Source organism: Wyeomyia smithii, chromosome 3, assembly GCF_029784165.1.
Source record: "Wyeomyia smithii strain HCP4-BCI-WySm-NY-G18 chromosome 3, ASM2978416v1, whole genome shotgun sequence".
In the NCBI taxonomy this organism is placed as follows: domain Eukaryota; kingdom Metazoa; phylum Arthropoda; class Insecta; order Diptera; family Culicidae; genus Wyeomyia; species Wyeomyia smithii.
The window spans coordinates 50,088,576-50,109,652 of record NC_073696.1 but is presented as its reverse complement, the minus strand read 5'-3'; the positions used below and the strand labels follow the sequence as shown (position 1 = coordinate 50,109,652).

The following is a 21,077-nucleotide window of genomic DNA, read 5'->3' as shown; positions in this document are numbered from 1 at the left end:
AGGTGCGGACAAACACGTTAAAAATTGACTCAATTTATACCTTAGAAGCCTAAGGGAACACGAACTTTCGGTATTTGCGAAATCATATTTGCATGTATCGCGGAACTTATCATAAACGACGTCCTGCCTAGTGATCATTAATAAGATAGTGCTTCAACAATATAATTGGTTTTCATTTCGACAATCATTTCCATTCTCGGAACTGATAACTATGCTTCGAATATAAAGGCATACCGATTTCTCATCAATCATGTTCTAGTGATCTAATAAGGTTTAAAAGTTCAAAATCCATGTAGCAGTACCCTGAAAACATTTCGCTGCTAAAAAACCGCGAACTCAACTATGATTCTGAAGGTTCTGAAAAACAAATTTAACCTGAAACCTTAGATGAAAAATAAAGCCTGCAATTGCAAGGCATGATTGTAATGTCTTTCGAATATAAGACAACTCGCGTTTTAGATCGGTTCGGAAAATGTTGCTGCGTGGGAAAGCAAACACACACGACAAACATGATGTTGGTGGTTGCAAAAGACTAAAAATGACAGCAGTTTCTTCTGTCCTCTCTTCTACAAACAGCCACTAACTAGCCACGATTTGTTGCCAACAAAAATGTTTACCTGTTCGATATCTATATCGAGCTCACGGAGCGAATCGTTATGTTCAATGTCGCAGCCACAGATTCGCATGGGGTGACTCGCGCCTGGGTACCGCCAAACCACAGGCAACTTTCTCGACTCGTGTAGAACCAGTTCTAGCTGTTATTCAGCACAAGGTCTCGTGGTCATTACTCTGGGTCTGCTCTTGTGCCTACAATCGATCACCATCAGGCCATCAACATAAAAATTCTTTTCTGCTGGTCCCGAGTGTACGTTCCACTCGGATTGGGTTGATCGCGTTTAACGGTGCCTGGTTTGACAAGCCGATGGCCATCGCCATCATCTCGGGTCTATTCATCAACGGTGTTTAGTACTTCGGCATGTTCTATCGTGTAATTTTGGAATCGTAAGAACCGGTCTTCTAGTTAGTATTGAACAGCATTTACCGATATAGAAAGACAAATTCTTTACCGCGCAGTGGATTTTTTACGAGCAGCCGTTAGAATGTTGTTGTCCGTTAAAGTGTATCATGACAAAACAAGCTTTGAAGGAATCTGTTTCTACAGTGAGCTGTTATGTACATTGCACTGTATATGGAACGATGATAATGTTATTTGCCTTTAGTTATCGGCTGTGCAAGCAGATAGGGTGCCATTTTATGTAGATATTTTCTCTTATCAACAATTTTATCGCGAGATTATTGCCAAGAACAGGCTTTTTATAGAAGTACTTATTCACTTATATAGTTTCTAGCAAAAGTACTCTGAAGAAGTGAAAATGGAAATTTTTGCTTTAAAAAAATCCCCTACATTAGTTGCTTTTGATATGAAATTTTCAATTTCCTGCCATTAAGTTTTCTCACCTTTACCTTTGGCAGAAAAAAAAACACAATGACCAATTGTGATACAATCAACGAACGATTCCAGGAATATGGAATGATAAGGGGATTCACGGAGTGTATAAGTATTACTTTCTACGTTCCTCTCTGTGAAGTTTCACAGCTGATTACCGAAAAAATGAAAAATAAATTCAAGTTGAATCTGCAAATCTGCTGTTGCTATATTGATAACACACATTCCAAAATTATGGTGTATGATTGTCTAGTAACGCAGCTCGGGACAATTTGGTTGGTTCTCTGTTAAAGAATTTTATGTTCTCGCTCCTCATCGGTTCGAGTGGAGCAGAAGCATAGCGGGTTACGGGGGCAGATCAGAGATGAGGTCTTGTTTCAACGATGCATTTTTTTGCGATAATTTTTATGATTAATCGTTTCTGTTCAAAAATAGAGCAAGCTTTTTCGCTGCCATATAACCACTTTCATGCGAGTATGACAATCCTAATTCATCACGACTCTCCACTCCCCGTTTTATGATATGGATTGATCATTGTTCATGTTATTTCCTTTTTTTTTCTTAATTTATTGTAGAAAGCATGATTAATCTGACTAAACTTTCTTCTACAAAGTTGTTACATATGATAAAGCGCTCATTGAAAAATTATCAAAAATTAGGGTGACCATCATTTTTGATGCAAGCAAGTATCTAACTTTTCTATCTTTGTAGATAGGAGAAAAATTTGTTCTACAATACTATAGCTCCATTAATTTTAAGTAACTTTGTAAAAAAAATATTTTCTCTATCTTTGAAAACAACCGATTTATATTGAAAAAACATACTTTACGCTATAACTTTTTTATTTCAAGTTTCATCTTAAAACTGCCTTTGAACGACTTTTAGAGATTTTTTAAAGAAACAATTTGCAATGCTGACATCGTGAATATCTCAATTTTACTCAAAGTTATTAATATTTTTCATCAAAAAAGATGCGTTTTTCATTTGTATGTCATTCATTTTGGGGCAAACATAAAAAATATCTCTTGGTCTCATTTTGAAGGGCATACCTGACTCTATAAATGGAGGAACTTTCAGAGATATGTTATTTTTTTAATTTGAGTAAATTCAATTTAAAAACAAGACGACAATTTCAATAATTTTATACATTATGCATATAAAAGCACCCAGATTTATTTATTGGTATTTTTTCTTATAACTAGACGTAATCACCTTTAATTTGACCCAAAAAGATTGAAAATCGATCAACTGGTTCAAAAGTTATGAATTTTTAAATAAAATACATCGAATATAGCCGTTTTTTATGGAGATAGTATGATTACCATTAATGGGAAATTTATCCAATTCAATTAACTGTCTGAGTTTTTTTTTGATTACCATCTGAAAAAAGTCCTTTTTTGCCGCAAACGTTATGACAAATTAAATTGATCACGTCTCTTTCCTTCCCGTTTTATGTACTGGACTGTTGCGATGAATATTTCCAGTTTATTTTATTTTATTTTGATTTATCCCTTTATAAACATTATATCTGGAATGATTCCATTGTTTAAAATAGAACTATTCCGACCAAACCAAAAAGCAGAGTGTTAACAACCTCCTTTACACGACTCTCAGTTGGTTCTCAGTTGAGACTAACTTAGTCAGCCTATACACCAGAGAAGCGCCAAGACACTCACCGTTGAGACGACTGTCAACCTCAAACCAGGCGAGCTGTATAAATTTGCCGTAATTCGTGTTGGTGTGCAATTCTCGCCGAGACCGTTATGATGACACGTTTCAAAAGGATATTTTTGTTTCTGAATGATTTTAGGTAGCAAAACAATAAGCGAACCTTGTCGATAAGTTCGTATTGAGTGATTCAGCTTCCAAGAGGTCTAACGGTTTTGCAAAAAAAAAGCACAAATTCAAAAGAAATAGATCAATTAAAAGCAATTCTTAATTTCTTAATTGATCTATTTCTTTTGAATTTGTCTTTTTATTCTCTACACACAGGACGTCGTTTTGAACAGGAATGGTAGAACTTTAATTTGAAATACATGAAAATTGGCCACCATATTGGATCTCGCCGCCATTTCATACTGGTAATGGCAACAGCTAAACAATTGAGTAGTATACTACACACACACACGCACAGATACACCACAGGCTAAACATATTTGCCGCTCGTTATGTGATGAACTGTTTGAAGATCGATTACGAAAAGTGATCTGTATGGCAAGTTAAACTTTTTTTTCTGTGTGGACTCATCACTGCGACCAGAGACTAGGTCTAATTGTGATATTACCCAGGTGTTTTCTGTACTCCGCACTTCATATTATTGTCAGTATAAGTATTTAAGTAAGTGATACGGTTATCATTCATATCCGTGCTTGTGTGTAAGTTTTACCTTTCCGTTTCAAGCTTACTACGCTATACCGAGCCTCTGGCCATCAAAACAATATCGCCCTATTATAATTCCCTGGAGAGAACTTTCAGACGTTACTTACACCAGTTTTATTATAATAGGGACTTATTTTAGTTAGACGGAGAGTCAACATGGGAACTGTAGAATTCAGATTGAAGGAAGGGTACGTGGTGGGGAGCCTGAGAATAAACCCATGCTAAAGTCCTTTGACAACCAAATTTCCTGATTCTACTAAGATTCGAACCCAAAGCGGACTCTGTAACCTGTAATTGTCACTCACCTATTTCTATGAATGTATCTTAAAGCATTTTTTCTCAGCTTTTTTTTTGATAAAACTAAAATTGCGCAAGCTTGAGTATGACGGCCATTTTTTTACCTCAAATAAAAGCTCAGCCATTTCTCTTCGAAACGACGTGCTGTTTGTAAGAGGTCTAATGGCAAACTTAAAATAAATGGATCAATAAAGAGATCAAGAATTGCTTAAAATACAACTTGTTTAAAAAACCGCTACACCTCTTGGTGCTCAATGGGTCCACATTATGAAATCGTAGAGAAAAAAAACTGCTCGAAATTTGTTATATGACAGCTCGCCCATACACCGTACACCGTACGTTTTTTTTTAAAACGCTTATTTTTCAAATAATATATAAAACTGGTATAGATTCTGGACGCAACTCAGTGAAAGCCATTTGTATCGAAAAGATCGGCAAGAAGGTTATGGACCAACCCACATAAGCACTGATGATGACTGTACGTCGCAGTAGAAATACGTATTTGTACGGACTAAATTCAATATTTACTCCTCAATATCTTTTAATAACAGCTGCCTGATTCGCCATGGTTCGTGACGTTTTCATAAGAAATGGCTTTACCAAAAACTGTACTGACATCGAACTTTCCGAGCGAAAACTACCAGATTTTGGATGAACAGATAGCATAATGGTGTCTTTAACCCTCTAGTGCCCAGTGCTGCCTCCAGACGGTCTTCAGTTTAACATCTAAAAAGCTTCAATAAGAACTTAAAAAATGTTTATAAAGCTTCATAGTGATTTTTTCGAAGTCCGTCTAAAAATTAATTTGGGCAATAGAGGGTTAAGAGATGAGCAATCAATTTCACTAAAAAACACTTGAAATTTGAAAAAAAATTAGTGGTCCATTTAATGGTAAAAAGTACTGTTTTCCTTATTTCGAAATGCTTCATTTCGAACAAGAGCGATCAGCACGCTCTCTCGCTGAGTACCTAAATAAACTTTTATTAACATCGAAGTAACACAGCGAATCATAGTTACCATAGATATGTAATGATCGTGTTATTGTAACAAGTTGCAGCTAAAATGCGAAAAACGCCAAAAATAGGTGAAAAATATACTAAAGCAGTTGTTACTGAGTGTCTCCAAGCAATAAAAAGTGGTGTTTCGATTAGAGAAGCTTCCACGATCCACCGTAATATTCCGTGCAAGCAGGAAGTGGACAGGAAAACCACGAAAAGAAAACCAGCTGCATTGTAAAGGATTCCCCATTTCGAAATAGCGGCAGTGGCAGTCTACAGTTGCAAGATTCATCTCAGAGAATCCTCGTCGGGTAGAACTGCCTTGGTTGGACCACTTCCTTTAATGGACCACCCGTCAAATTACCTTAGTTAATGCGAAAACTTGGGGGAATTTCAGAAAACTTCCATCGGAAAATCTCTCATGCAGCTAATCTGCATCGAAATTGCGAGAAACATTAAGTAAATTGAATTGAAGAAAATTATTCAAGTAGACCTGGCCCAACTTAGGAAATTATTGTGGTCCAAAATAAGAAACGGTGGCCCATTAAAGGAAACTGCAGCGATGATTTTTTTCTTTTATTATAAGGAAATAGAGGTATTATCTTGTTGTTTTTCATGCAAAAAAGATAGAAAACATGTTACTTCAAGTTCATACATAATGAAATACTTAATTCTGTTGAGATATCCACACTTATTCTTGCAAAATATGTAGCTACACTACTAAGTGGTCCACTAATGGCAGTTATACCCTATTTTGTTTCCCCTGAAGCAGCAGTTTCCTCAGCTCAACCAAAATTTACAATTCAACATTTAGTTCAATTTGTGGCAATACGAAGTTTTCCGTGTCTGTACCCAGAAAAAAAGTTGAAGCTAAATTGCTCAAAATGTTCCGAGTCCTGCAAAAAACGGTCTGCGAATAACGATGCCCTTGACGACACATTTGTGATGAATAAAATAAACCTAACGTACCGAGAGTACAAATAATTAAACTCGACTAGCTTTTGACAGATGGCGCATTATGATTGCATGCAAGTTAATTGAGACCGCGTTGAAAATTTCCCTACTAGCCGAAGTGTATTAGAAACTCGAAATTATCCATCAATAATTTAACAAAATACTAAAACTGTGAACTTTAGCATGAGTATCGAGGTTTTTGGGCTGACTTTTGTGTGTATCTACCGTGTTTGTTACAGATCGAAGAAAAGTTATAATAGCTATGCTAAGTCAATTTTGAAGTGTGTTCAAATATAGATCCACTTCAGTTGAGCAAAGTCCTAACTTGCTCAATTAGATATTATACTTAAAACATTACCTCAAAGAGCAACTTTCAATTCTTTTCAAGTAGATTGACTAATTAGGTTAAACAGGGGTTGTTTCAATTTAAAATTCAAAACGAAGGGGCCTTTGAAGGGGTTATCAAATGGCGTACTGGAGTGTGATAGTTTTACAAACGTGTTTTTGTTTGTGTGTTATCGAAACTCTCTGCTGTATACATTACAGCCACAGGGTTTCGAAAAAAAATATATTTCATCTCTTTAGCTGTTAACATATCTCTACAAATTTTCAATGTGCATAGATGGTGGTTATATCTGGCATGAACCTGTTCGAGTCAAAAGTTGAGTATTCTTGTAGTCGATATTCCAGTTAATGCTTATGGCTACCAATGAACGCACTGCAAACAGGAAAATAGTGGTGAGCATCCTTACACGAGCTCAAGCAATAGGGCACACAAGAGCATGGGAAACTAGAAATAAAAAAAAATATTAGTCTTCGTTCCCAGTTTGTGGACTAGTTTTCACAAAGAATCATACCAAAATATCAGTAACAACAAAGCGGTGATGTGCGTCTTGCTGGTGGAACTGTGCTCAACGCGCGTCATTATTGTAGCCCGGCATGAAGGACACACTAGTTCCGAGGAATCCGGTCCGACAGCGGGTGCTAGAAAAGCGGAAGAGAATAATTGTAAGCTATTTGTTTCATGTTAACATTTTAATGATTAAAAATGTTCACTTTTCAACTAATATCAACTAATAGTCAACGCAGTTTCGCGGCAATATTTCATGGTTAAACTAGTATTGTTCAAAGTTCGAATCCCGACGGCGAAAACAGTAGGGCACATTTGTAATTGTTGCCAACAAAGCATTGGTGTTTCAAATGTCAACGAAGAACAACGGTTTGGGGTCGAGCAGGTCACCCATCCAGCTGATTCATTTAATACGCTTTTAATAGAAAGGTATCATCTTTCCTGCACATCTACAATTGAGCCACTTTAAACTTGCAGATCGCATCTTTTGTTGTTAATTAAAAGATAATTACTGCTCCAGCACACACGCGATTTTTCCATCCGTTGCCACTCAAGGTCTTTAAAATATTCTCGCGTTTTTCGGGCATTGGTCACTCTACATGTTTTATAGAGAAAGATCGAAAACAGTATAGTACCCTATTTGTAGATGTATGACTACAACTCACAATTAAAATAAGTAACCTCGTAAGTTCATTTCATTAGAACAATTCGTTAGAATTTAGGGATTAACTCAACACTTACCTTCAGCAAATACCATCGGTGGCAGCTCCATTTGGTCTCTGTCCATTAAAACTAAGCATAAAAACTTTGGCTAGTTTGTCTTATACTTTGGTAGTTTCTGTTGGCTTTTTTCTTTCCTCTGCTGCACAGGTTGTTTTATTGAACCACGTCGCCTACTATAAGATGATTCCCGGATTGATGCTGGCTGCAAACTGTTGACGACAATGCGGACGATGCGATCGAGAATCGCGCATTTAAAGGCAGCATTACTAGCGGGAGTTTCTAATCAAAACTTGAGTGTATGAGTTGTACTTGTTAAGTTAAGTTTCGTTTCGGTTTTATCCAAAAACGCTGATACCGCAACGTGTGTTAGTTGCTAAGATTATAGTTGCTGCAGGTTCTTACAGCACAATTTCGTCCCAAGCCCTAAGACGGGGAAATCGGGATGACGAATATGAAAACACACATAATTTACAAAGCAAGTGGTGTAGCATAATAATATGTGTATGAATTTGGATACAAAATTGTAAAAAGCAAAGCAAAGCCTTGATGCTACATTCCGATCCGTAACTTGACCTTCTGTTTATTTATACACAGACTTCGCAGCCGACTGTTCAGTGTAGAGGACAATTGCGGTGCTAGCGCTACGATCCTACTGACACTAACAGTCTCTCCCGAGCCGAGACTCGAACCTACGACGACTGGCTTGTTGGGCCAGCATCGTACCTCGATGCAGATGGAGATTTGGATACAAAATTGTACAAAAACTTAAAACGCCTTCAAAAGGTAAAAAGACGTATCCTTGTAGAAGCTTCTGAAAACCCTGAAACATATTGCTACATGAAAACATAAATCAAAGCAGAAACGGACTAAATCTAGCTGAAAGTGGTTTAAAAAACAGAAGAAACCAAAAAAAGGTGATAGTAATTGTTTTTATTGTTGACAAGAGTATGTCAAAAATTGAAACTTATATAAACCAGAAAAGAGATAAAATTTCAATTGAAGCTCTTCTAGAAGCTAGGAAAATCAAAAGTAAACTAATTAAAAATAACACTGTGAAGAAATGTTCTGAAAAACGAATGATCCTTAGAAAACAATCCGTATAAAACCAGACGCGTAAAGACCACGTAAAAAACGATTTTTATAGTGTTTCAACGAAATCATTAGATTTTTTTAGGAACTCTGTAACCGCATCAAAACTCCAACAATTGAACATCTGCAAACGAGAAAATGATAAATACATTCAATTTCAATCCACCGCAAAAATAATAACATTTTCCAAAATTTCTCAACTAGTAAAACTGTTGCAATGAACCCCCTTCATATGTTTGATTGCAGATTCTTGTGTATCTTTCGGCTAGCAGATGTCATCATTATTTTGAATTCGCTGACATATAGTACTTATTTGTAATTTTTCCAAAGATAACGGTTTATGATTGCCCACTGACGCTCAACCAGACGGAGCTCAGGACAATTTAATTAGTAGTTCTCGAATTTAATGTTTTCGCACTTTATCAACGTAGTGAACAAATACGAAAGCAGCCCAACTTATTAATCGCTTCTGTTCTAAAATAGAACAAAAACATCAAAACAAAAACAATGTAGGCACCAACAAATTTCCTTACATGCTTCACACTTGGATATATGACATGTTCTGAAGTTTTTGATCTAAACATATCTGGTTTACGAAATGCATAATCTTTGAATGATTCATTAAGAAATGCATGATTATTTCACTTACTACGTTGTTTACGCATGTGTCAATGAATCATTTGCGCAGCCCCTTGAAGTCATGTTTTCATTGAAGTGCGTTGGTTACCCTACATACGTAAGTGACTGAAATGGTTACGAACCTGTGAAAAATAAATGGAGATTAATATTCACTGGAATGAAAGCTTCCTATATAGAAACCCGAAACTGCCAGAAATCTTTCCTGGCTAATGACCTATTTTCGAATATCGACCATTTTTCATTTGAATAACAGAAACATTGTACAAGTATCTGACTCCTCAAACTAAGTATTTACAGGGGGAGGAACAATTTTTAGACTCAAGAGTAATTTTTTAAAAGGGCGATACTGGCTTTATTCAAAGCAATGTCCGAAATCTTTGGTTTGTTATCTGAGAGTCAATTATGGAAAATTGATGCTCATTTTAAAAAACATATACACCAAAATTCGAAACAAATACTAAGTAGTTTTCTGAAGAAACTTAGAAAAAATATTTTCCAAATAAACGCGCTTCTGCCGTACGTTACTGCAGATCAACAAGAATCCAACATCTAAACGAAACGACCGAGGTTATCTAGCTAGAGAAAATGTAGGTACATAGAAAATCTGATCGCTAATCTTGAGCTCCACGAGTATCATGCGAATTTCTCTTAACGCTGGTGGATGCTAAGGTAATCGATAAAATTTGTATTAGTATTAAATAAAAACATGTCCTATTCTAAATATTTGAGGTATGGATGCCATAATAAATAACGAGTCCATCCAAACCTGCCATATTTGTGGAAATACTCCCAACAGTATAAATAAATTTGATCGTGTTAAGAGGGTACCAATGGAAGAGAACATTTTTCAGTTCGGCTAGTCCACTGTGCACTCATGGATATCTTTTTAAGAATACTACATTTATTTGGCACATAAGCTACCTATCAAAAAGTGGGAAGCGTAAGGAAATGACGAGGAAAAAAAGGTGAAAATACAAAATTTTTCAATCTTTGGCTAAATTGTTGATAAGTTGGAGGAATGCTGTTTAGAAACGGCTCACCAGCTAGTAAATTGGTACGATTGGTACCCACCATATGCCGGTAGCACTGTATAAGATCCTTATGTATGGTTCGAAAGATTTACAATATTTCCTGATACCTAATGTAAAATTATCGGGGGAAGCACAAGAAAGTCGTAATAAAGATCTTAAAAGGTAGATTCATATCGAACTTATACCTTTTCAGAAATTTACACTTGAATATTTATAGAGGTTTTATACTCATCAGTCATCACACCAGGAAAAAATAAAAATATCTCGCTTTATCGACGCACTGACCTATGTAGCATCAATCATAGTAACCCATGAGGCAAAAATCAACTTTGACAGCTCTTTCAGTCGAACTCTAATCGTGATAGCGTAAACAATGAAACTACTCCGTTCAGAAGTGTGCCGCGTCGAAAAAGGATATCGTGCGGCTCTTCTTAGACACCGGATATGCCCGTTCCGGTATCTACAACATTTTGGCACTATTGCACAACGGAAAGTCCGTTTCCGGACAGCCGGCGACTCTGAGCGGCAAAAAACTTTCAAAGAGGAAGACAAAGCTAGGGGCGGCAAAGTTGTCATACCCGTTCGGCGTTCATTGTTTTCTACGCTGCTAGCAGAGGCTACTGATGATTCACTCGAGCAAGTGTGGGTAACGATTAACAACAGTGAATGTGAAATCGTAATCGGAGTTTCCTACATTCCACCCAATTCGCGTAATGAAATTGAGTTTATTGATCGTCATATTTCGCCAGTAGAGAAGCCATTAATTTTACTGGTATTAAAGATGATCTTCTTCTTTTTGGAGACTTTAATCGTGCTGGTCTATCCTGGACGGTGCAGCCGCAGTCCATTTATCTTGTCTGTGTAACATTGATGTTCATCATCCACAATTAATGGTTACCTTCAACAGACCAGTTGAGGCTCAGTTTGTAGAAGAGTTCAATCCTTCCAGGTTTGATTTTCAGCGGGGTATCTATGACGGTATAAGTTTAGCGCTGAGGTATCGATTTGAGCTTTATCAACCAGTGTAAAAATTTTGATCAGGCCGTGTCAGGGATTACTGCATTGATTCAGGAACATATACATTTATATATCCCCAAAGTTCGTTCTTGCTGTAAGCCTACTTGGGGAAAAAGGCATCTTACTAAGCTCAATCGTGTTCGTAAATCACGCTGCGTACCTATCAAAGAAACAGAAAAACCGTCAATAGGATCCGCTTCACTTCTGCCAGTCGATCATATAAAGTCCTGAGCAGAAGTCTTAATACGTCTTTCGTGCACAGAACAGAACACAACCTACGTTCGAACCCGAAAAGCTGCTGCAGGTTTCCTCATTTGAAACCATCTAGCATGTTTTTGTCAAATAGTGAAGCGTCTATGCGTCCTGCTTGCGCGGTATGGAACGTGGTCTTTAGATTGATACTGTCGACATGGACCTGCTGAAGCTGCTTTTGATCGTGATGATCATGGGTTACTTTGTACCAAATGCGATAGGCTCGGAACTTCAAATGGTTCAGTTCTTATCTACGCAACCGACAGATCGCTGTTAAGTTGGGAACGTCTCAGTCCGCCTGGTTTAACAACAATTCTGGTGTTCCTCAGAGCAATATTCTTGGGCCGCTTTTCTCTTTGTACATTAATGATGTTACTAAAGTTCTATCACCTGGCACACGATTATTATACTCTGATGATACTTAAATATTCCAAAATATTGATAACCATGATGATTGTTGTAGTCCTCAGACGTTACTCGATTCTTTCAACGACTGGTGTCTACGCAACTGTTAGACGTGGAGCATTTTCAAATGATCCGTGTTACGCTTCCAGCGCAAAAACAAAGCCGTTGCTGCTTGACTATAGCGTTCCTGGCACTTCTTTACATCGTAGCGACGTTGTCGCTGATTTGGGTGTTTTGTTGGGCACTATAATGTCATTTAGGCAGCGGTTATCAACAAAGCCAATCGTCAACTTGGTTTAATATTTAGGATTGGAAAGGAATTTCATGATCCTGGTACTTTGCGCACATTCTACTGCTCACGGGTACGCTCAATTTTAGAAACTGCCTGCGTTGTTTGGGATCCGAACTAAGATTTTTGGATACAGCGAATCGAGCGCATTCAAAATGATTTATCGCCGATTTCCATGGAGGAGCACTGGTCATTTGTCGCCATACGAAAGCCTTTGCCTGCTGGTTGGAATAAAACCACTTGAAGAGCGTCGTAAGGAGAAACTGGCCAGGACATTTCACAAAATTCTCACTGATTGCTATGACTTCCCTGCTATTTTGACAATGCTTCAGCTGCAATGCCCTCTTCGTCCACAACGTCAGCAGCGATTACTGCAGACAAGCGCACACCGCACGAACTAGGGCCAGCATTAACCTGTTCGTCGGATGGCCATTGTTTAAAATCGAACGATAATTTTCATTTTTAGTATAGTTAATTGATGTGTATTGTTTGTTTTGACTTCATTTATGTTAACTGTATCGGACTTTTGTAATATCTTGCCGAGAATGTCAGATTGATGAGTAGCTTGGGCCTCTTCTCAAGGATATTAGATGGAAAGAAAGCGAAGCAGCTGCCATAAGCGCTATAAATTTGCATCTTGCCCGAAAAACTTCTCCAGAGGATAATTTGATGGATATGACGAGATTTTCTTTGGCTTGGCCGGATCCTAAGATGTCCTATACAGAATTTAAGGCCTAACTCCGCAAACCGCAGTACGCGGATTTTGATACTCGGATGTCATGGTATACCGTGAATGATTCGGAGATTTCGATTCGACGATAAAAACAGCGACGAGGAGGACAGCGAAGATGAGGACAGTGGCGATTAGGACAGCAAGAGAGCGTTTCGGAAGACAGCGAAGGTGCCTGAGGAACTATTGAATGATTATCGATGGGAAATATTATTGAACTAATATTAGTGTGAAAATAACAAAAAAATATATATCACATACAGGACCCGGAACTATACGTATAAAAATTGATATGAAAACCTAAAATAAAGTGGTATGGGCAGAATATAAGTCGTAACAGCACATTTAAGAGAAGACACATTCAACCACCACAAAAATATTTATTGCTTCCAGAACCCTCCACGTGTTAAATTAAGTTACATTCACTTGAATAGTTTTTGAGTTATGCATAAATTTGTGTTCCATTTGTATGGGAGCCCTCTCTATCAGACAAGACAGGGGTTAAAACCGGCATAATAACCTTCTACGGCTTCAAAAACTCCTACATACAAATTTTCACGTCGATCCGCTTATCCGTTCCTGAGTTAAACCGTGATTCACGGACTCCAACTTACTTTTATTATACAGATTACAAAAATAAGGTGAATTGTGGTAGATTATATCACTTACAAGACCTGGATCTAAATGAAACCATTCGATTCCCAGGAGCTTTTCACATGTAATAAATTCACTTTTGAACAGGAAGCTGAGTGGCGCTTGATTTTATATACGTTTCAGCACAAAAATCACATAGATAAGGCGAAATGGGAAGAAATTTACCATTTCTAGGGCCGGGAACTAAATGATACCGTCTCTATTGAGTCTTCCGCTAATGTATTCGTGGTTTTTGTTCATTTTTGCACGGAAAATTCAGCGGCAATAGTTGCTACGCGACAGAGTCAACCCAAAAACAGGTTGCTAGCTCAGCGGCGTTTATTTGGCTAAATTTTTTCCCAGTGTAGAATGGAAGATATGTTAAAAACGTCCATTTTTTCTAGCTTGAGCTCTAGTGTTTACCAGTATTTCACAATTGACTTAACTTTCCTAATTGGATTAAGTATGCGTTTTGTATTGGTTAAGATTTCAGACTAAAAACCGGTATTTTGATCATAACTTAAAAAATTTTGGGGTGTTCAAAAAAAAATGCCAAATACCGATCGCCTACAGTGTGGTTTTGAAGTTAGATATGTCACAAGCAAGGTGTCGGTAACGTTTTCAATCTAGCCTGCGTTCCTGGAAGGGACTTACCCCATGGTACCCCTCAATAAATCCGAAACAATGGAAAATTTCGAGATGTCCTGTACTGTCCTTCAAACTACGATAAATTTGTAATCTTGTAAAAAAGGTTGGATCAAATTCGGTTTAGATCTGGCGGAATGGCAGGTAGAAGAACTTTCATTTTGAAGTAGAATACTTCTCTCAGGAAGTTCGGCTACATAGGGATGTGAAATGAAAATCTAAAACCGAAAAAGTGAAAAATATGTCCAATTTCAAACGCTAATAAATCGGTTAGTTTTCGATGGATATCCCTAGTTATTGCAGCAATCGATTAGAAAATTTTCTAAGATTCCTACCAAATGCATGAAATTGCAATTTTATTATTCGTACTATTGTACTATTGAAAATTCTTAAGCCTTGTCAAAACACAAAATTCGACCTCTGATTGGTCGTTATACGATTGCTTTCCCGAGCACGGTCGACAGAGTTATGGACCTAGTAAATTGGGGATGCATTATTTGGCCTATATAAAAGGCTTCATCAGATATTAAACAAACTTTTCATCAGATATTAAATTGAACAACTGAAATTTGAAGAACACAAATGAATATTTGAAGAGTTAATATTTTCTCGTTTTGTGCTGTAATCCAAAGTTAATTATCTTCATCCACATGCATACTCTGACTACGTTTGCGTCGCTTAGTGGTTGACTACGGTTATGCAGAACGCAAATGTCGGCGCGATGTGATACGGCCAGACGAAATGTGTTGAAATGTATAGCTCTACTTCGTCGTAAAAAGAGCTGTACATTTCATCACGGTGAGGCGAATCGCATAGCGCCGCCATTCGCGTTCTGCATAACCGTAGCCTTTGTTCCGTTCCCGTTTAATGATGTCGTATTGAATGTGCATATTGCAATTTGGCAGCACTTCAACTTCTCATTTGCGCAAAATTTTAAAAATATTCAATAAACTTCATTCAAAATATCAAACAAAGAGAAATTACAATACTGCCAATAAACGGTTAACGTTTATTTACTAGAAAAAATGACTGACACGCAAGTAACGGGGTTATCTTTCTTGCAAAAGTATTCTACTTCAACCTTGCGGTCGTGGCTTTGCATACAACCTTCCTGTGATTTTATTTTTTTCGTCTCTGGAGAGGTTAGGTACGCAAGTGATAAAGACAAAGCAAACGCCCAAGTCCTTATTGACACCTTTCAGGAATGTTCTGGATATCCTGAGTTTTGAACTTGAATCGAAAGCTATTTCTGTTTTTGAAAAGAAAAAAAAACAAAGAACTATTGAGCGAAGACTTGGACTGCTGATTTCTAATTCTCGCTTCTAACATTAACCAATGGATAAACTAATAGATGACGCTTCGAATTATCACAACAATTGTTTATCGTCGGTTATGTGATAAATGTTTGTGTAACTTATGGAAGAGGACAAAAATCTCCCAACTTCACGTACTTAAAGCGGCAATAATTAAATTCGACTAGCTGTTGATAGATGGCGCATCGCAATTGCATGCAAGTTAATCAAGACCGCGATGCAAAAATTTCCTTTCAATCGGAGTCTATGAAAAACTCGGAAGTATCCCTCAATAGTTTGCCAAAATCTGGGTTATGATATCTTAATAAATATTAAATTAATAATAAATTTTATTGAAGAAAATAAGTGTTTGAGCTACCGTGTTTACCACAGGTTGAAGAAAAAAAATTAAAAGGTATGCCATTGGCGTAACTACGAAGGGGAGGGGGGGGTATGTAGCCTCCTCTAGGATTTCTTAAGCCCTTCCTACACAGTACCAAAAAATGATATTCACAACTAATACAAATGAAAGCACATAACAATTTCTAGCACATAAAGTGAAAAACATCTACAATTTCACACCGTTAATAATGCACAATACAGAATCGTTTTAAGCCATGTAAATTTGTACGTTAATTGATATAAACTTAAAGCTTCGTATATAAATATGCATGCAAATTCACAATATATTCATTTACTTTGCATGTGAATATAATGCCACACAGAATATTACATGGTTTCCAATGCTCCATTTATGTGCATTCAAAGTACTGTAAATTTTTTTACTGTGTAGAGTTGATCGTACCATTACTAATTTTGCTTCTCAAAATTGTGCAGTTAACACTAGAGGACTAGGAATTCCTAAATAATAATAATTTCTTTAATCGACCGCACCAAAATAATTGTGACTCCACTTCAACAAGGCACCAACGCAATAAAAATAATTACGTCATTGGATACGCATTTACTCTTCCTTCATTGATGCGCGTTTTGATTTCAGCAACAATCAGCAGTCAAAATCCAAAAGCGGGCATTTTCCCGAATCGTGTGAAATTTTGTTCTCCTGATTGCAATTAAAGGAATCGCCGACTCCGGTGAGTGATTTCAACTATGGACTTCGGTTCATATAACCATAAATCAAATGTTTCCCAGGGTTGAAAAAGGAGGAGAACAGTAGAGCAGATACTCGGTAAACTTTTTGTCGATTTTCTGCAGCTGCTGTTGCAGTACCGAAATCAAATCCCACGAGAAATACTGAAATTGAAAAAAACTTACTATTTTGCATAGGAAATAAGCCACTCCTAGGATTTTTCCTTAGTTACGCCAATGAGGCATGCTGAACTAAGCATACCAACTTTTAAATGAACAAAATCGTATTAGTCAGTGAATACAATCCAGACTTATGTCAAACGTTACATATATTCTTTGTTACATATGTTCTTCAGTTAATCCGATTGGGTCTTTAAAACCTTTTAAAAGCCTGTGCAAGGGTAAGTGAGATTACTTTTTACAAAGAACAGGACCCTTAAAATTTCATCACGTAAGAGTTAATAGTTAATTTAAGTATGTTATCGAACAGTTTCAAATATCCGGACACCACTCTTAGAAATCCCGAAAGCCGGAAAAAACTTTTGTATGGGTATGCTAAATTGATATTGAAAGGGGCAAATACGATGACAGTTTTCCTTCAGTCAAGTGAAGTACCTAATTTTTTCTCCTTTCGTGTTGACATTCAATATGCTTGCTATATTTTCCTGCTTGTGTTCATATTTAATAAATTTGTCATATTCTAATGCTTAAAAAAATCCAACAAAAGCAAAGCAAAGCCTTGGTGCTACATTCCGTGTCGGAACTCGACCTTCTGTTTATTATACACAGACTACTGAAGTCTGTGGAAAAAAATCCAACAACCACTCCAAATATTTTCAAGCAGATCGGTTACTCAATTTAAACGCTCCCCGGGGGTTACTTTGCTGGAACTCCGGGGGTTTCTGAGCATTGTGCAATAGGAAGCGATTGTCCTAACAATTCAACCGCCTATCAGTGCAAATGTGTAGATAGCAGCTCTTATCAGGAAGCAATCCAAAATATTTGTCCAATGCAGATAATTTAAATTGTGATACACACATTTCCAGGAAAGTAATTTGTTTGCGATACACAGCGATAAAGTACAGTCGACAGAACGGCACTCAGTGCTGTTATCATGTGGCGTTTTGAAGTGTGATAGTTTTGCAAAAAAAATCTTTTTATTGAAACTCTCTGTTGATGGCGTCGAAAAGTTATATTTTATCACTTTAGCTGTAGGCATATTTGTACAAATTTTCAACGTGCGTTTATGATGGTTATACTTGTTAAGGAACGGTTGGAGTCAATAGTTGAATATTCTAATTGTTGATATTCCAGTTAATGCTTATGACTACCAATAAACGCGTTGCAATTAGGGCAGTAGTGGTTAGCATCCTTACACGAGTTCATACAATAGGGTACACAAATGCATGGCCAGCAGCTGGAAACCAAAAAAAAAATCATTAGCCTTCGTTCATAGTTCGTTGACAAGTTTCCACCAGGCTTCGAAATGGTCACGGTAGAACCACTTTTCACTGCGATAATCGTCTTCTTCTTCCTCTGACGCTACCAAGGCTCGCTGTCTGAATACATTCCTAAACTAAAATGTCAAATGAGTATCGCCAGCACGACGTTATTTTCCTCAAACGTATTTTGACATTTTTTCTAGAAATGAGAATTACGCACGTTGAGTGCGTGTATTCTTGAAATTATTTATATCATTGATCTTGTAATAATATTTCTCAACATATATGAACGAAGTAGACAGAAAAAGGCCGAAACAACATCGCTAAAAGATTGACAGTGTGCATCTCTTCGATATGCGAGTGTCGTTTGACTATCCTTTTCTTTCTGTGAGCTGAGCGGCGATGGTTTGGTTATTTAACATTTACGAGCGAAAGCCGACTGTGACGCACGCTAAGGAAGCGAGATCAAATGAAAATGGTGACCGTTTAGAAGCCTGGTTTCCACAAAGAATCATACCAAAACACAAACAACAGCAAAGCGATTATGTGCGTCTTGGTGGTGGAGTCGTGCTCAACGCGCGTCCTAATTGTAGCCCGGCATGAAGGACACACCAGATGGGTGGGGTCTGGTCCGACAGCGGGTGCTAGAAAAGGGGAAGAAAATAATTGTCAGCTATTTGTTTCATGTTTACTTTATATGTTCACTTTTCAACTATCAATTCACGTGTCGTTCATTGTATTCGAGCCACTGTTTATCGTCAACACTATAGTTGCGACTTTGGTGATAACGATAGCGATCCCACCTGCCACTTCAGGTTTGATGAGAGTATTTCCGCGTACTCGATTGTCTTTTTACATTTTACATGAAGCTCTCTTAAGACGGAGTCTTAAGTTAAATTGAACTCATATCTTAAGCGAATTTTATTGATATAATGTAGCGAAATATCGCTTGAGCAGAAGATCTCATTTTTCTCTTTATGTTTGTGTCATTTTGCTCTTATCCACAAATGTTTCCGAGAGCTTTTAATTCAAACAAGCTAAATTCGAACTGTTTACACTATAGAATGTAAATGATCCATAATTCGTATGCTGATGAAGCAACTAAATAATTCAAATACAATATTTGGAAACATCCTCAACGTTGAATATTTTAACACTGAACATAGTTTTTTTTTCGTTTAATTCACTTCAGTTTTGTTTGTTCATAGAGTGATTCATAGTTCTCGCATTAGTCATGCGCTTTCATAGTTATTCACACGTACAAATGGAAATTGTACACCCAAATCACGTTCAAGCGGGCGTCTTTTTGTAGCTCATTAGTGACCACCACAACTCACAATTAAAACATGAAACCTTGCAACTTCATTTCATCAGAACTTTTCAAAAGAACAGTCACCTCCAGCAATTACGACCGTTGGCTGCTGCATTGTAACCTTGTGCGTCAATACTTAGATAAAATCTTTGGCTCGTTTGTCTGAGGCAGTTTTTGTTGGCGTTTTTCTTTTCTCTGCAGCACAGGTTGTTTTTCACACGACGTCACCGACGGGTCGATGCAAGATGATACCCAGATCGATGCTGGCTGCGAACTGTCGACGACGATGCCGGCGATGGGATTGAGAATCGCGCATATAAAGGCAACGTTACTAGCGTGGGCTACTAATATCGACCAGTAGCACACGCACAGGGGCAGCGTGTATGAATTGTACTTGTTGAGTTACGTATTGCTTCGGTTTTGTTTACCAAAAATGCTGATACCGAAGTGAGTGTTAGTTACTGAGAGAGTAGTTGTTGCACATTCTCTACAGCACAGTTCTACTTTTGTTCTATGAATTGTAAGTTTCTCCAAATTCTTGTAACAGATTTTTTTTGGGGATGCTGAAAACTTTCGATAAAGACTTAAGGGCAAAGTTAATTACACACCTTAATAAAATATCTTCAATATCAAGAATCAAGATCAAAGTAAGAAATAAAACTTCAGAAAAAACTGGTAAATGTTCTGGAATTAAACTTTGGGATTTTCATCGCCACTCTGAGAACAAATTGGAAAAACAGCTGTTATTTAAAAAGTTTGGGGGTTCAACGTTTGTTTTAATTTTACAAGTCAATGTTGATTATAAAGACTTTACATAAAGGTTTCAAAATAAAATATCACTAGATTACTATACGGCCAAGAACGATTATTTTGGCCCAAACCACGCAAAAATTCACTTTATTCCAGTTTTATGTTATTAAAAATTTTTTTTTCTTTCGTTATAACGTAACTCAGTATTTATGACTAAAGCGAAAATAAAATTGTGTCATTGATTCAAAAGCTCATAAAATCTTGTTTACACCAACCTTCCTAAAAGATTTTGTAAATCTTTTAACTAAAAACTTGTTTGAATTTTCTTTCGAATTTTCAAAATCTTTAACACGAGCCAATTCAGTCATTACTCGTTTCACGTTTGGTGCTTATTCCTACCCAAGGTTATCGCTGTGTGAAACAGCGCGCTTTAGTAAAGCTCTCTTGAAAACGAATTGAAACGTACTTTACGTGGCATGCGTACTCATACGCTCTGTAAAGTGCTCTAGTGTGCGGCTTTGGTACATGTACCGGTGTATCGTTCTATCGCCAAACAAAAAAGCCAAAAACCACGTAGAGAGAATTCCAGCACATCAATTTCCTCTATGAGTCATGCTCGAGATACGAATGAGATTATGTGCTTACGTTTAATACGCTTTCGACAATGTAGAGTCAACAGTGTTATCAGCTTGTACACCTTGTACAGGCAATCACACTCAGGTTAGGATTATGACGGGATAAATTTTGATTTTCTGTAAGACAGCGTACCTACGACAATAATAAACGAAAATTATAAAGGTTTCCTGAAGAAAGA

General features: G+C 37.2%; 2 protein-coding genes across 2 annotated transcripts; both read right to left on the bottom strand.

Annotated features, from left to right (window-relative positions):
* Nucleotides 1-6,629: 6,629 nt before the first annotated feature.
* LOC129731543 (lipopolysaccharide-induced tumor necrosis factor-alpha factor homolog) lies at nt 6,630-7,857 on the bottom strand. Its single transcript, XM_055691630.1, has 3 exons — nt 7,667-7,857; nt 6,933-7,059; nt 6,630-6,865 (listed from the first exon to the last, which is right to left on the bottom strand). The coding sequence occupies exons 1-3, from the start codon at nt 7,710-7,712 to the stop codon at nt 6,766-6,768; spliced, it is 273 nt and encodes a 90-aa protein (XP_055547605.1). The 5' UTR covers nt 7,713-7,857; the 3' UTR covers nt 6,630-6,765.
* Nucleotides 7,858-17,932: 10,075 nt separating this feature from the next.
* On the bottom strand, nt 17,933-19,828 carry LOC129731544 (lipopolysaccharide-induced tumor necrosis factor-alpha factor homolog). The gene is made up of 3 exons (XM_055691631.1): nt 19,598-19,828; nt 18,719-18,845; nt 17,933-18,176 (listed from the first exon to the last, which is right to left on the bottom strand). The coding sequence occupies exons 1-3, from the start codon at nt 19,626-19,628 to the stop codon at nt 18,074-18,076; spliced, it is 261 nt and encodes an 86-aa protein (XP_055547606.1). The 5' UTR covers nt 19,629-19,828; the 3' UTR covers nt 17,933-18,073.
* Nucleotides 19,829-21,077: the final 1,249 nt, after the last annotated feature.